Below are 17,497 nucleotides of genomic sequence, written 5' to 3' on the forward strand. Positions count from 1 at the left end.
ATTTTTAGGATTAATAAATGAACTACTCACAAAAATGAAAGAAGCACCTAATTTTTTTTTTTTAAATGGCAAAATTTAGCCAACTCTAACTTCGTTTAAAATGAACAAAATTTAATCCAAAAAAATAATTTTTAAAGCTTAAAAATCTCCTCATTTAAAAAGTTACTATTATTTTTGCATTTCTGTGATTTTGATAATTTTTGCATATGAAAAACTGAGCTGGACAAAATTTGGGAAATTTTCTTCACACTTTGTGAGCCTGATGTTATGCGGCCAAAAAAAATGTAAAAATTTTTTACTTCCTTGTGTGAAAGCTTGAAGTTTTCCTTCAGTGACAAAAAATCTTAATATTTAAATAAAACAAAAAATATTTTTAAAAATTTCTCCTTTAAAATAATTTGACATTTTAATATCTGCAATTAAGAATACTCTACTTTCTTTCCTTTCAATTAAGAAAAGAAATAATCTCAAACGTTCTCTCACTCTTTGGTGGAATTTTGAGTGTATAGAGGTAATGAAACTTTAGGAAAAAAACTTTAAAATAATATCGTCGACACTCCATCTTTGCGAATTATCTTTTTTATAAAAGCGTTTTATAAAAGAATTTTATGTTCTCAAAAGCGAAAGAAAGTGTTATTAAAAGATTCAAAAGCAAGTTTCTAAGTTCTATTTTTTCTTCTCTTTCAACTAATATTGGTATTTAAAAAAAAATTGAAATACATCATTCATTCGAATAAAATAAAAAAAATTTCTTTTTGGGATTTGATGAACTAAACTACAATACTTTATCATAGTTTCTCAAAAACTATTACTCTTTCTACTTCTTTTTTTAACGAAATTTTTTTCTCAAGCAATAGATTCCTGTTTCTTGGAAATGAGGGTTTCTTTCCAAGAAATATTCTTTGGTTTTTTATTCTGAACTCTACTCCTGGAAAATTTCGCTCTATATCTTCTTTCCGAAGATTTAATTACTTACACTAAAAGAGTAAAAAAAAGTAAGAAAAACTCTCAGAAAATTTTCTTCAAAATTTATTTATTTCAAATCATACAGTTTTCTTCACGAATCCTTCTAAAACTACATCAGAAAGCAGTGTGAGATTTGCTATCTATTCTCCCTCTCTAAATCTTCAATTACTTTATAAAATTCAATCGCATTCCTCCATATTCACATTTCTTCACACGTTAAAATCTTTAGAAATGAGATTAACATTTTAAGTTTTATAAGCCCATTTCAAAATCCATCATGCTGTTCAAAATCTTACAACTCCGTTAATTTTGTAAATTCTTCTAAACATATAATTTGAAAGACATATTCTCCAGATGTCATACTTTTAAATAATATTTTAAAAAATCAATTTTTTAGACACTCTAAAATAGATTGATATTATTTTTCACATTTTTACAGAAAAAAAATAATCCATACTAAGGAAAATTGTTTATATATACAAAATTATATATAAATTTATATACATTGCTATACATATATATAAATTTATATATGGTTATATTTTGGAAATTTTTTATTTCTTCAAATTTTTACTTTTTCTAAAAAAAATTATTTTTTTCTAATTATTTTTCAATAATTAATCTTGTTATTTTTCTTATACGAATGAATAGAGCTTATGTAAGAGAACGAAAATATGTGTGAACATATTTTACATATATATAGTTATATATGTTTATTTGATTATACAGTGTCTTACTACAAGTGGACACTTTTATCTTTAAAAGCTAAAAAAAATGATAACATATACATATAATTTAACATCAAAAGTGAATAACAAAAACATCATATAAATTTATTTATACTTCTTTATACATTTATTTATATTATATTTAAATTTAATTTATATTTACTTTCAGATGTTTCCACAACCAAATTCATTCTAAAAATACTATTTAAAACCTTCAATTATTGTAGATATTAATCAATTATATATTATACTTAATATCTTTTAAGATAGTTATATATAGTAAAATTAATGTCTTAAACATTTTACTAAATTTTAAATAGATGTTAATTAAAATATTTAAATGTAGATAAAGAAAAGGATTAAATACATGAGTTAAACAAAGATTGAAAACTGAGATTTTTATTAGTATAAAAAGTATATATATATATATATATACATATTTAATATACATATAATACTTATAAAATTAAGTTTTTTATTTTTATAATATTCAAACACCATTTAAAACTTTTATAAAGAAACAATTGAATAGAGTAATAAACTTATATAAACATTATAAAAAAAATTCTGGATTATTTGTTATCATTTAATATAATTTTTTAATAAAATCGTAAAAAAATACAATTTTAAATATGCTTAATGTGTAAAAAAATTATATAAAAACATTACATAAAACTGTAGTAATATATAATGCATATTTAACTTCAGTTCAAATACTTAATCTTGATTTCATTAAAACTTAAGTGAGATAAAGATAAACAGTGTTGTATAATGTTGCAATCTTTAATGTGTGATTATATATTTACATATACAGAGAATATTTTACATAAAGTGTTACAAGGCATGTTTTTTCCGAAACTTGATATCGTACGAAAAAAATATTTCAGATTTTATTTATAGTTTTGAGAGGAAAAAAAAATTAATAATTTTGAATCTTAATTAAGGTAATTTTTCAAGTTCACGGAAAGGTCAACATAGTTTTTTCAAATGTCATCCTAGATTTTTTATATAAATCGATTCTTCGCAATATTCGGCATAAAAAGTTAATACAAAAATAGGATGCTCAAAAATTGAACAGTTTACGACATATTCCATAGTTTATGTAAAATTATATCAAATTATAAAATATATAATTCTTTTATATGAAACATTTTCTGTAGATGTATATTGCATTACGGATAACTTGTCCATCACGCTAATTCTTGTGAGACAAATCTTATTTTGCGCGAAAACTCATCAAAATATTTAATTAATTATATCAAATAAATGTACTAGTGCGAATCAAAATGCGTATGTCAATTAGTATCATTATCTCTACAATATGACAAATATACAGGGTTGGATAGTAACTAGTTAAATAGTTAAAAGTTAAGTTAAAAAGTTAATAACTTTTAACTTAACTTAGTTAATTTTAAATGCCATAAACTTTAAATTTTACACTAGTTAATTTTAACTTAACTTATTAACTTTTTTTTTATATCAGTTAATAAATAATTTATTAATATCAAAGTCATATGAAAATTGATGATTGTAATGTATAAAATATATATATATATATTTAATATTTTATTTGTTTATATGTCGATTTGTTATTAGATAAAGAATTATTAGAGTGCTTGGGAAAGAAATAAATTAGGGACTTTAGAAGAACTCTATTTAAAATTAACCAATAATTTATTAAGTATTTATAATTAATATTATATTTTAATGAAAATATTTATTTAATAAAAATATTCTGTCTTTTTCTTGTATTTTATACATATTTTAATAATGTTAATTAATAATGTAATTTACCAATTAATAATATATAAAGAAAAATAAAAAATAATAAAAAGATAGTCTTTTATAATTTATAAGAAAGAAAAATATATTTTCTACTTTTTTATATATCTTTTTATTATAGTCTAAATTAAAATATCAATTAAAAGAATAATTATACAAAAAATGTAGTTTTATATAATTAACATTAACTTTTAACTTTAATTTTTAACTTTTTAACTTAACTTTTAACTAAGTTAGTTTTTGTTTCTAACTTTAAGTGTTAACTTATTTAATTTATTACCAATTAACTTTCAACTTAACTTAGTTAAAAAAAAAAAATTAACTTCCCAACCCTGCAAATATATAACGATCAAGATTATCAACGAGATTTTTCCTTTTGTAAAGAAGTATCGAGTTTTTCATCTTTTTAGCGCTATATCTTTAAAGTGGATTCTATTGTATTCTGCAAGAAAAAAATTTAAATAACTTCTCGTTTCTAATATGTTCATAATGTAAGTGCAATAAAGAAACAGGAATGAAGAGTAATAATATTTAGTATTTGGTTCACAATTCACGATGGTGGGACCCATCCACCGAACGTTGCTTCAAGTTCTTTGGCCACCGCGAAGCAGAGGTGATCATTATAAGGAGCTGCCACTACCTTCAATTTAAAAGAAAATATTATACAAATTTTTAAAAGATTCAAAAAACATAATTTTCAAAAATAGAAAAAAAAACATTCTTAACCAAATAAGCTGTAAAATAATATACATAATATATAATGATATGTAATGTCACCCCTAGTAATAATTACCAATTATTAAACTGTAATATTTCCAGCAAACATAATAGTCAGTTAATAATTATAATGCATTTTAATAAAATTTTAAGACTTACTAGTGTTAGTTTATATAAAATTCATTAAAATTCTATTTAAAAAATTGCTAGATTTTATTTTCGTCTTTTTTAAATTAGTCCCGTTGGATTTTTATATATTTATGCCAGCATTTCTTCTATTTTTTAAAACAATTCTCGAGTAGATTTTGTAGAACAAATTTTAAAGCTGTGTCATTGTATTCTTTTTAATATTATTAACGTCGTTGAAATGTATTTATAAATCTCAAATATACATATTAATAATCAAATACATTATTTTCCAATCAAACACAATATGTTAGCAGATTGCCAATAATAATAAGTTTACTCAGAAGTTGCTAGCAAATTAGCAGGTTCTCATTTTATTGACAAACTCTTTTGACAAAATCGAAATTAATTCTATCTGTATTGTTGTATGTAAATTATTTAATCATTTTTTTTCTCTATAACAATTTAAATAATTAATTATTCCATTTGAATAAGATATTATTAATCTCATATAATCTAATATAAATTAATAAATCCAATATTAATATTTATTATGTAGTGATTAATTCTTAATTCCAATATCAACTTGCTTAATTGCTATAGTGTACTATCTATAATAAAAAATGATAAACCAAACTTAGCTAAAAAAGTTAACATCACTTAAGAAAAATTTACTGTGAAAAAATTTTGCTTCAAGAATACACTATTAAAATGTTAAAATATTAATTGTAAAGTACTTTGTAAAAGCAAAAATTATAACACATTTAACACCAAGTATGAACTTAATATAACTTAAACTTACGAATATCAACATAAATAAACTAAAATATTTGATTTTACAATAATATATATATTGGGTTGTCGGAAATATCATGATGCATTTTTGTAACAGATGGCGCTAGTTCATTTTTGGAAGTACAGTCGGACTTCTTATCCTACGACAAAAAATCCTTTCATGCTACGACCGCGAAAGGGGAATTATACCCCAACTCTCAAATTTTTGTCGTAGGATAAGAGGTCCGACTGTACTAGAATCATTCGCATCTATGTTATTGCTATGTCATTTAACAGTTGACAGTTCTAGCTTCATAGCTAAAAAAAATTGAACGATTTGGTTGAGTTTTGGAGATTTTACAACAAGTTGAAGATGGAAGACCAAACTGTGCATTTTCGCTATATTTTACTGTTTTACTTTCGTAAAGGAAAGAACGCGCGTCTTAAGCTTGTGAAAAGTTGCGTAAAGTTTATGGTGACAATGCTCTACAAGAACGTCAGTGCCAACGATGGGTCACAAAATTCCGTACTGGTGATTTTGATCTCAACGATGCTCCTCGGTCAGGGAGGCCCACCGAGATTGATGACGACAAAATAAAGGCATTCATCAAGTCAAACCCACGTTACACGACATGAGAGATTGCAGAAATATTGAACATCCATCACTCAATCGTTCACGATCATCTGAAGAAGCTGGGATATTTGGGTTCCTCATGAACTCAAAGTTCATTTGACGGCGCGTATAAACACCTGCGATATGCTCATTAAACGTGAGGAAAAAGATCCTTTTTTTGAAGCGACTAATAACTGGTGATGAGAAGTGGATTGTTTACAATGTGGTGCGCAAACGGTCTTGGTCCTGACGTGATGATTTGCTTCAAACGACATTGAAAGCAAACATTCATCAGAGGGAAGTTATGCTCTCAGTGTGGTGAGATTTTCAAGGTGTCGTGTTTTTCGAGATCCTACCAAGGAACCAAATAATTAATTCGAATGTGTACTGTCAGCAATTGGATAGTTTGAATGAATCCATCATACAGAAACGTCCAGAACTCGGTAATCGTAAAGGAGTTGTATTCCATTACGACAACGTGAGACCACACACAAGTTTGATCACCCGTCAAAAATTATTGGAGCTTGGATGGAATGTGTTGCTACATCATACTCGCCTGACCTTGCGCCGGCAGACTTCCACTTGTTTCGCTCTCTTCAAAACTCCTTACGTGGTATAACGTTCAGATAAGGCTGTATATCAGCATCTTATTCAGTTTTTCACCGATAAAGACAGGTCCTTCTATGAACGAGGAATTACGAAGCTCACTGAAAGATGGCAAAAGGTTATAGAACAAAACGAGCAATATATCATTGATTGATCTTTGTTCTTTATATAAATAGATAACCTTTAAAAAACATGGAAAAAATGCGTTGTTATAGCCTGAAAGGCATATTGACACATATTGGCCGGGAGTGTCCTACTACAAAAAATGCGAGCGCGGATGTATTGCGATATCATAACGTAAATGCATCGATAAGAAAAATTAAGTGCGATAAGGAAAATTAAGTGCGACAAGGCCGTACAAAACAGCGGACACGCGCTATTTTGGGAGGTCACGAAAACGCGACGCAGCAAATTTCGAAGGAGAGCACCTTTACGGCACAAGCCCTTGGACTGGAGTCCCTCTTTCAGGATACTTAAGCACCTGCAAAGAAGAAGAAGGCGAGCAGTCTTAGAAAAGTAGCGCAGTGAGCACGTCGAAGATCAGAAGCCAACACGCAGCCGCAACGTACTATAAGTTGAACAAAAAACAATTATAACTGCGGAGCCAATCTGTAAATCGAGCCTTATTTGTCAATGTAACATTCCAAGACGCTGTCGACTTCCCGGGAGCCAGTCTCGGTTTCCAAACCCTTATCCAGCAACTATCCCAAGAATTCCCGTGTCCTTACAAGGGACACAACAGCGTCATGACTTTTCCGACAACCGACAATATATTAATAATATATATAATAATATATATAATAATATATATAAATGTTTAATACCTGAATACCGACTGGCAAACCTTGTTCGTCTAAGCCCAGTGGCACTTGGCAAACTGGGAATCGCAAAACATTAAACAGACACCAATAGCCAAAATTGAAGGGTCTCAGGTATGTGGAATAATGGTAGGTGGCAGGAAATGGAGCTGAAGGATAAAATAGTATTCCATTATCGCCCAATTTCTCCTATAAAAAGAATGTCCATTATAAATGTATAATATATATACATTATATTAAATTCTGTATATATATATATATATATATATATATATATACAGAATTTAATATAAATAATAAAAAAATATATTTAATTTTTAAACTTTTTTTTCTATTATATATAATTTCTATAATAAAAAGAGCTAATAATATGACAAAATACATTAAAATAGCAAGCTTTTTTTCAAATTTCTTAAAATTGTGACGTGATGTAGTAATTTGAACTTGTATCTTGTAGTCAGCATTAAAAATGAGTATTAATTTTTTTGTGTTATAGATACTATTGTTATTGTATCTCTAAATATTCATGTAATCACATATTTCTCTTCTATAATAATTTACCATCAAGAACTGTTTCATTTTCATAGTCGTCTGTTTTGCCCATTCAGCATTCTCCTGTGGTAAGAAGTCTTCATCTATCAATTTGATAATAGCGGCCAATGTCAATTGTGAGTTTCCAGTAAGTAGATTAAAAATTTCTCTTTTTGCATTAGTGACATACTGCAAAATATAAATGGATTTAAACCGAAAATTAAAAAATATTCACTGTAACTAATTCTATGAAAAATGGAATGCAAATATTGTTAATTAATAAATATAATATTGCTCATTAATATAAATTACTTGTCTTTTGAAGTATACAACTCACAAAGCTTTAAAATAAGATTCACCTTTCGATTTGTTATGTTCAGTTTAAAATTAAAATTTTCGCGAGTCATCCAATACCTCCAAAGCCTGTAGCTATATTCAGAACCTGGTATTTTAATCTGTAATATATAAACACACTGTAATTTTTTTATACACAAATTCGGAAATTCTATTTGTGATATTTAGAAACAAAAATAACTTTAAAAAAATTAATATATTATTAAATATGCAAATAAACTTTTATAAATACATTCTTTTCTGATTACTTTATGAAATGAGATTTGTAGATTTTTACCTTTGTAGCAGAACCTGTGAGTTCTCTAAAATGTTGTACCACTTTAAGTAATGTAGCTTGCATAGTCTTGTTGACTTTGCTTGCTCTCAAATCACCAGAACTTTCTTGGTAGAACACTTTTACATTCTTTACATTCACTGGTTCATCCAACTTTAATCTATGTACATTAGGACCGATTAATATTTTCAATAAAGGTGCTAGATCTTCAGCCTTCTTACAGAGTGGTCCAGCTGCTACCATGGTGTCAGGATAATCAGTCTCACGCAATCCAATTCCAGCTACTGGAGTCAATCCTGGCAACGATAATATCCAAATAAATTATTATTATTATTGTTAGTAATTTAAAGAAAATTTAAATAAAAATTTATTTTATTAATAACATTTGCAAAAAAAAATTTTAAAGTTTTTCATTAAATATTATAAAAAATTTTTTTTAGTGTGTAAAATTTAATCATAACTAAAAATTGCAGCAAATATTTTTTAAATATTATAGTATCTTTAATGACATTAACCTTCACTAGGCTTATGACCAAATAATCCATTAAAGAACGCAGGCATCCTTGTAGAGCCTCCTATATCACTACAGATGGAAAATGGAGCACCACACGCTGCTACTATAGCTCCTTCCCCACCACTGCTGCCTCCCACTGTTCGAGTAGTATTGTAAGGATTATTCGTTTGTCCATATAGATTATTCCTCGATTCTGACCATAAATTTAGTTCAGGTACGTTGGTCTTTGCAATCAAAATTCCACCAGCCTCTTTGAGGAAACGAACTGTCGTGGCATCCTCCTCAGAACGATGATTACGGCGGCAAAGCAAACCCAAGGAATGGATTAATCCTAACAAAATAATTAGTAATTGCTATATATATATAACTAATATTCAAAACAATTAATCTATATCTGTTTTCCATTGGGAAAGATAATATATCCATATTTTTTACTTTTTTTAAATAATTCTGTAGAGAAAAAAATAATTCTTTATGGTGTTATTTTGCCTACCTTTAGCGCAATTGCTTTCTTTTGTAGTAAAGGGAACTCCAAAATATGGCAATGTTATTCTTATTTTCTCTAAATCCGTACATTTTTCTATCATAGCATCCACTGCTTTCGCCTCTTTAATTGCATCTAAGTATCTATTTTCTACAACAGCATTTATCAAGCTATTGACTTCTTTGCATCTTTCAATATAAGTCTTTACAACTTCCTCTGATGTTACTTTTTTCACTCTAAAATAAAACATTATATATATATATATTAAACAAATACATCATGATAAATATATATATGTATATATATATATATATATATATATATATATATATATATATATATATGAAGATTAATAATAATTTTACCTAATTTTCTCTGCTAAAGAGATAGCACTTTCTAACAATAAACTATTCTTTACTGCTGACACCTTCTTCGCTTTTGGATTGTAATATATGCCAAAAACAAAATCTACAATGCAATCAAAGAAACAATGCAGCTGTATGATTATACATCGCAAGATATCCCAGCACAACATTTTGATACACTGCACTACTTCTTCAGATTCTGAGGGATTCTATAAACATATGCATGACATATTGATAAAAACGTTCACATACTTATTGTGTATATTAATTACACATATATTTTTTACTTCAAAATGATATAAAAAATGTCCTTTAAAAATCATCTGAAGCATTGTTTAAGTAATTTAAAAGATTGAAAACGAGATTGAAACAGAACAATTGATTTTACAATCAAAATAAAACAAGCGAGAAAGATAAATTTTTAATTTCTATAAAATTAATTTTTTTAGACAAGAAAAACGGTTAAAATGCAAATTTTGTAATGACACATATAGAAATTTTTAATTTACCTTATTTTTTATAGAGGTACACATAATTTTGTGAAAGCAGGAACAGACGAAAATATTGATGTCAACAGAATTTACTTTCTTAAACAATACATGCAATTAGTATTAATTATGTATATGTACAACACTATTTCTCAAAGTGCTAATGCGTAATGCGAATTTTACTCCTTTTGCATCTATATATACTTTTTAAAAATTGCGAAATCACTGAGAAATTTTTTTTCGTCTTAGATTTGATTGGCTTCAACGTGATACAAAAAGAAAATAAAGATGACACAGCACTTGCTAAAGTGCACAAACCGCGTCAGTAAACTGTCAGTGTCAGTATAGTCAAGTAGCCAGTACTGTCAGTAGCAGAGTTGCACGTCAGCTGACTTCAGTAGCGTATATATTTCATTGTAATAAAGGGTACTATTATATTTCCCAAAAGAAAAGAAATATAAATGTTACAAGAAATAATATATATATATAAAAGGAAGAAATATAAATGTTAAAAGAAATAATATATATATATATATATATATATATATAATAATATATATAATTTTTTGATCCGTTATATATTTTCTTTATAGTTACACTTGAAAAGGACCACAACCATATAATCGAAACGTCGTGTGAATAAATTGAATAATTTTGGCTAGTCAGGTCGTTTTAATTAACCCGTTGTTTATAATTAAATACTAGCGACTTTAATCTCTAACTTATAATATATATATATATAAAAGGAAGAAATATAAATGTTAAAAGAAATTATATATATATATATATATTTTTTTTTTTTTATCAACCAAAGTAATGAAGTTTGCTAATTTGTTTTTTTTTTTTATTTTTTTTATTAATTTGTCGCGTCTGCAGATTTATTAGCATTAATAATAACAAAAAAAATATGACAGACAATTTATATAATAATAAAAGGTCCATTCAGTGTTATCAGACAAACCGGTCTTTTTTCGCGCATGCGAAAATTAATGTGATATATCAAAAGTATTAAAGTATTTAATTGAATGAAATGAGATTCCGTATAACTCCCGTTTAATTATTTAAAAAAATTTTTTAATAATATAATTAAAAACACAAAATAAACACAATAGGTACAAATTATATTAATTTATTTACTTAGGAACGAGTGTATAGCTCACAGACATCTATATAATAATAGAAGTCTGTGGTATAGCTACATTCGCTACGTCATCACTGCAAACCGATGGACGGGTTCGAACCTACTGATGGGGACTCGTGCCTCATCGAGGTTTTCTTACGTAAAAAATATACGTATTGTAATAAGAATGATGAAATAAAAGTATCGAATAACAACCTTCTTGGGGTGAAGTTGAAGGAAAAGACTGGTTTTTTTTCATTAATTTATTTGCTTATTTACCGTCCGCTAAAATTGAAATGGATACAGGATGAGAAAAAAGTATGAAAAATATGTTTTACAACAAAATGTTTCAAACAAAAGAAGTATAGTTTCAAGTGTCATTGATTTGACCTTGAATAGTCGCTTGAAGGTCATGTAAAGGTCACCTTCAATTTCTTAAACGGAACACTCTATTTTTAATTACATATTCTTGTAGCTTATCTCTAGAGCTTTCCCAAACACTATAATAAAACTTTTTTTGGTTAAGAATTTCCTATGATATTTTTTAATATAAAATATGAAATAAATAAAAAAAATGAATAGATTATCTTAGATGGCCAGATTTTTCCTCTTTTTTGTCTTAGATTCTTTTTCTGTAAAACTTATATTTTTCGAGATTTTTCAGGGTTTTCATACCTTTTCCTGTATATATAACTGTAAACGTCATCGTTACATCACGCATGCACGAGAAAACCCGGTCCGTCTAACAACACTGGTTCCAATTAAAAAAAAAATTCAAAGTAACCTTGCCCAGACTTTGCCAACACTATTCGAGGTCAAACTAACAAAATCAATAAATAGAGCTTTTTAAATCCTAGAACTTTTTTTATTTGAAACATTTTTTTCGAAAATGAATATCTTTTTGAAATGTTAAGGATCTTAACACTTTTTATACATCTTGTATGTATAAAATTATATATAGAATGTATATTAAATTATTTTATATATAATATATATTGTTTTATTTAAGTTTTCTTATTTATAAGAGAAAAATATATAATAAAAATATAATAAACAGAAAAGTAAAACAAATTATAATTTTGAATACTTTGAATAGCATGCACTTCATATAAACATGAAGAATTATATCTAAATATTTCGTAATAATCTCCAAATATTTATAAAATAATTGATATGAATACCTGATATTTATAAAATAATTGTATTTCTTTTATTCATATCTTTCTTGAAAATACAATGCACATAATATATTTGTTCATACATTATTACTTAAACATATATATGAAAAAGGAAAAAATAATTGTACATGCTTTGTTATTGCATTATGTAAATAAGATATCATCATACAATCTTCATAAGATATGTACCAATATCTTACGAAACTTTACTATAAACACTTTAGTGTAATAATATATAACGTGGTAATAAAATATAATATATTGTAAAAATATGATATAAAATTCTCATTTATCATACGTACATTATTATGCAACGTTATTACAACAGTAATGTAGTAGAACATTATTATAATAGAGTATTGGATAAATGTTCATATCAACTTACACCTTACGGATTATTTTCGTCTTTATTTTTATGATAGGAGGTATACATTCCTGAGTAATACGCACTTTGAATTTTGTGATGCTTTCTCTTTTGCTTTTTCAAATATTTTTGAAAATTATTATTACATATAAGTTCTTTCATACAATATGGATGAAAGTTCTCATTTAAAAATTTAAAATTTATTTTTACATTATTTTAATCAACTAACTAAAATCATGTAAATATCATTATTTTATGTACTTCTCAAAAACCTCTTTATATAAGTTATGAGAATTTTTTTCATAAAATTCTCACTTTTTCGGAATTTAAACATTTAAACATATTGTTATTTCAAATGAAACGTCCTGGCAAATATATATGTTTGTATATCTTATTGCTTATACACACATATACACAAACATACATATATACCATATATATAAAGTATATAGTATATGTGCATATATATGTTTATACAAATACATATACAGTTATAAAAAATCTTTTTAAAAAATCATTTTAAAAAAGCCCGAGAAAGTAAATGCTAAGTAAATATAGAAAAAATTCCACTTTTATATAAAAAAAAATGAGTAGAAAATTTTTTAAAAATAACAAGTATTAATCTATATATTGTTAAATCTAACTTAATATAAGTATTAAATCCATATATTGTTAAAAAATAGAGAGAGCTTTGTAAAAGTTTAAAAATATTTCTTCAAGGTTTCTTCCATTTCCAATGGTTCAGTGGATGGAGAAAATCTTTCCACCACTTTACCATTTTTATCTATGATGAATTTGGTGAAATTCCATTTAATATCATTAGTAATAAATCCATCTTTCTGCGTCTTGAGCCATTTCCACAATGGATGAGCATTCTCTCCATTTACATTGATTTTACTGAACATGTCAAAAGTTACATTATAGCCCTTTACAAAATTAAAAATTTCTTCAGCAGTACCCGGTTCCTGGCCAGCAAATTGATTAGAAGGAAAGGCAAGGATTCGTAAACCTTCCCTCTCATTGTATTTATTATACAGCTCCTGAAGCTGTTTATAATTAACATCTGTTAAGCCACAATTGCTAGCAACATTAACAATAATGAGCACATGATTACGATATTTCTCCAATGAAATGTCCTTGCCCATGATATCATCTGCATGGAAGTTATAGACCGAGGTAGCTGATGACCAATCAGTATCTTGATTAAATTCTACTGGCTCAGAACATGGTACGTTTCCATCCTTGCACTCTTGTGCAATATTTCTTGAGATAGCCAAGAACAAAATTATAAATGCGATTCCTACAAAAAGTTACAATATTAATATCTTCAAAGCATATTAATGAATTTAAGATCTATCTATTTTTTAATTGTATTTTTTGCTATATTTTGTGTGTGTGTGTGTGTGTGTGTGTGTGTGTGTGTGTGTGCATGTGTTAGTATATTTTTTTATTAAAAAAGAAATATATATACATATAAGTTATGTCAAAACTTGTAGTATAAATAATAATAGAATGATTTTTCGTGTAAAAGTAAATCAAAATTGTAGAATGTCTATCATTTTTTAAATATGATTATAAGTAAAATTTTTGAGCCAATAATTTTTTAGGGAATATTGATTTTATTAAAACATAAAAATATATTTCTTTACATCAAATGCTTACATGTCTTTATATTAAACTTTCATTATCTGTAGAATCTATAGAAAATTTAAAAAAAGTAGAATTTAGAAGTTTAAATTTAGAAATACTTGTGTTGATGCATTTTATAATACACTTAAGATACATCTAATAATTTTGAATGTATGACAAAAATTTCAAATTTTATATTATTTAAAGTTAAAAAATTCTTGATGCATTGTACATTATTTTTAAATTTACTTTTAAATAATTTTTTAACAATATATTTTAATTTTTTTAATTTAAAAATTTATCGACTTTTTTACATAAAATTTAGATTTTTTTACATATTTAATATATATGTTTATCTTTTTTTTTTTTAATTTTTTTAGAAGTATATATATGTATACATATATTTGCATAAACATCCATACAGTAATTTATATTTATGATAATTTATATTTATGATATCTAATGATGATATTAGAATTATGATAATCTATTTTTGTGAAATATTCTATGAACATTTTTAAAATAACTAAAAATTTTCTTTGCATTATATTCCCATACACAGAGCATAGAACATGCAACATTGCTGCAATATTCTGTACTGCATGAAAAAAAGGACCTCATATATTTTGTAGGTAAAACTTTTTCCAGTTTTGACTGAAATTTTAATATGTTGTAATTTAGGTGGTGCTGATGAAAAATCTGTGGGCATGAAGCCCAAACATCAAAGCTATAAAAGATACGATAGCTTAAAGTGAGTTAAAATGAGTAAAACTGGAACTTTAAAAATGCTTATTTCTCAGTACATATGTATATAAAATTTTAATATATTATATATATATATATGTGTGTGTGTGTGTGTGTGTGTGTATGTGTGTTGCGTGTGTGCGTGCGTGCGCGCGAGTGTGTGTGTGTGTGCGTACGTGTGTGTATAAATCCTTGAAATATATATATATATATATATAGTTTATGTTTGTATGTTATACAGTGTCCCATTTTAATCTATTATACTCTTTTTATTATATCTTTGCAGAATAAAAGTTAATCAAAAATATGTAATATTCAGGCAAAAGTTATTTGTTTCGAAGAGAGCCATAAGCTGGTACCATTTGTTTGACCTTGAATTGTCATTTGAAGGTTACATGATCGGTTATCTTCAATTTTAAAATGGACACCTATCTTTCATTAGATATTCTTGTAGATTACATCGAGGGCTTTCCAAAACACTATAATAAAATATTTTTTCATTAAGAACTTTTTGAGTTCTAATGCTTGAAGGTTTCAGTATTTTGACATAAAATACAAAATATCGCGTAAAATAGGACACTCTGTGTAACACACATACACACATATTATATTTCAAGCATTTATATACATATATATTAATTTAATATACATATGTATTGAGAAAAACAGGCATTTTTAAAGCTTCAGTTTTACTCACTTTAAGCTATTGTATCTTTTATAGTTTTGATTTTTGGGCTCCATGGCCATAGATTTTTCATCAGCATCACTTAAATTATTACTTTAACATATTAAAATTTCAACCAATTTGACCGGGAAAAGTTTTATACCTATAAAATATGCGAAGCTTTTTCTGTTTTATACAAATATATAAAATATTTTTTTACTTTATATCAGTAAATTGTAAGAATATCTTAATGTTCTAGAAAAATATTTCTAGATTATTTACAGAAAATATCTGTGTTAATTTTGATTCAAATTTTTGTGCATACTCACGCAACATTGTGTCGTAGATTTCAAGATTGATGATCAAATCTTACGCTTTTTTTTATCGCAAACAAAGAAGTAATGTATTGCTATCTTGTGAAAAAACACGTAATAATCACGAAAAATACTTGACAATAGTTCAATGTCGATTGAATGACTAATGACTAATAGAGCAATTAATGTGATTTTTGTTCATTGTCAATAATAATATAGAGAAGCCTAACAATAAGAATAGCCGTCCTTCGATTTAGGCAAACTCTTATTCAAGACGCCTTTCGACATTGAACCATAGACTTCGAAGTCTGTGCATTGAACGCACTGAACTGTAAAGGCGGTTCTACAATGCGTTGTTGATGTCCGGTTGCTAATTGCTAAAAGAATGGAAATTCTAGTAACAAAATGCTATTTCCGGTTGAAACAAGTAGTTACGAGGGAATGTACACAGACTTCTATATATAACTAGACTGCCAACTCCGGCAAAATACATAACACCGAAAAGTATGTACAAAACTTATGTGTATGCGTCATCATTAGTAGGATGACAGTCACGCTGATTGGTTGAATTTAAAGCAATGTCACTCACACACGAGTTTTCTATAGTAGCCATATTATATATCTAGCCCCTCCTTTTCTTTATCCTACTAATGTTGAAAAAAGTGACCCCGAAAAATATGTAATCCTACATATTTTTCGGGGTCACTTTTTAGGTCTAATATATAAGAAAGTTAGCGGTCTAGTTATAGTATAGAAGTCTGTGGGGAATGTATCGGTAGTGGCAGCTAGCCACTAATCGCTGACGGAAGCCGCCATCTTGAGTGTCCACTTTTTTGACGCTTATTAGCATCGTCTGCAGCTGTTGTCAGAGAGACACATGTGCGTATTATTTTGCACAATTATTAATTCTAAAAAAAATAGTGAAATAAAATTATGGTGCATTGTCAGATCTGTGACATAACAACAACAGCGCGATATTATGGGATAACATTTCATCGGTTAATAATTGTTATCAATATAAAAACAAGAATATAATGTTTTAAAGGTTATGTTTTATTTAGATATACTGTTTAAAGGACAGTAAACAATGTGTTAAAATTTCAATACTATTAATATACTAGCTTTTCGGACCGCGCTTCGCGCTAGAAAAGACTAGAAAAGCCTTTTTATTTGGACCGCGCTTCGCACGGTTCTCATGAGCTACTTACATATTTATGAACCGATTTTCACTAAATTTATATCAAAATATTATAAATTTTTTGAGGATAACTACTATGTTATTTCTTTTTTTATTTTCTGATATTTTATTTCGCGCTACCTTTATATATATATAGATATATCTAT

The 17,497-nt window shown here is 26.7% G+C and overlaps 2 protein-coding genes across 2 annotated transcripts; both read right to left on the reverse strand.

Moving 5' to 3' along the window:
• Positions 1 to 2,458: 2,458 nt before the first annotated feature.
• Positions 2,459 to 10,346, reverse strand: LOC140673862 (fatty-acid amide hydrolase 2-like). The gene is made up of 9 exons (XM_072907092.1): positions 10,162 to 10,346; positions 9,653 to 9,861; positions 9,297 to 9,523; positions 8,805 to 9,134; positions 8,293 to 8,585; positions 8,021 to 8,116; positions 7,692 to 7,850; positions 7,137 to 7,319; positions 2,459 to 4,116 (listed from the first exon to the last, which is right to left on the reverse strand). Exons 1-9 carry the CDS (start codon positions 10,183 to 10,185, stop codon positions 4,027 to 4,029), a joined length of 1,611 nt encoding a protein of 536 aa, XP_072763193.1. The 5' UTR covers positions 10,186 to 10,346; the 3' UTR covers positions 2,459 to 4,026.
• A 2,101-nt stretch (positions 10,347 to 12,447) lies between these two features.
• Positions 12,448 to 16,433, reverse strand: LOC140673980 (uncharacterized). The gene is made up of 2 exons (XM_072907253.1): positions 16,169 to 16,433; positions 12,448 to 14,102 (listed from the first exon to the last, which is right to left on the reverse strand). Exons 1-2 carry the CDS (start codon positions 16,173 to 16,175, stop codon positions 13,504 to 13,506), a joined length of 606 nt encoding a protein of 201 aa, XP_072763354.1. The 5' UTR covers positions 16,176 to 16,433; the 3' UTR covers positions 12,448 to 13,503.
• Between the last annotated feature and the right edge of the window lie 1,064 nt (positions 16,434 to 17,497).

The sequence above is a fragment of the Anoplolepis gracilipes genome, chromosome 15 (assembly GCF_047496725.1).
Source record: "Anoplolepis gracilipes chromosome 15, ASM4749672v1, whole genome shotgun sequence".
Lineage (NCBI taxonomy): Eukaryota > Metazoa > Arthropoda > Insecta > Hymenoptera > Formicidae > Anoplolepis > Anoplolepis gracilipes.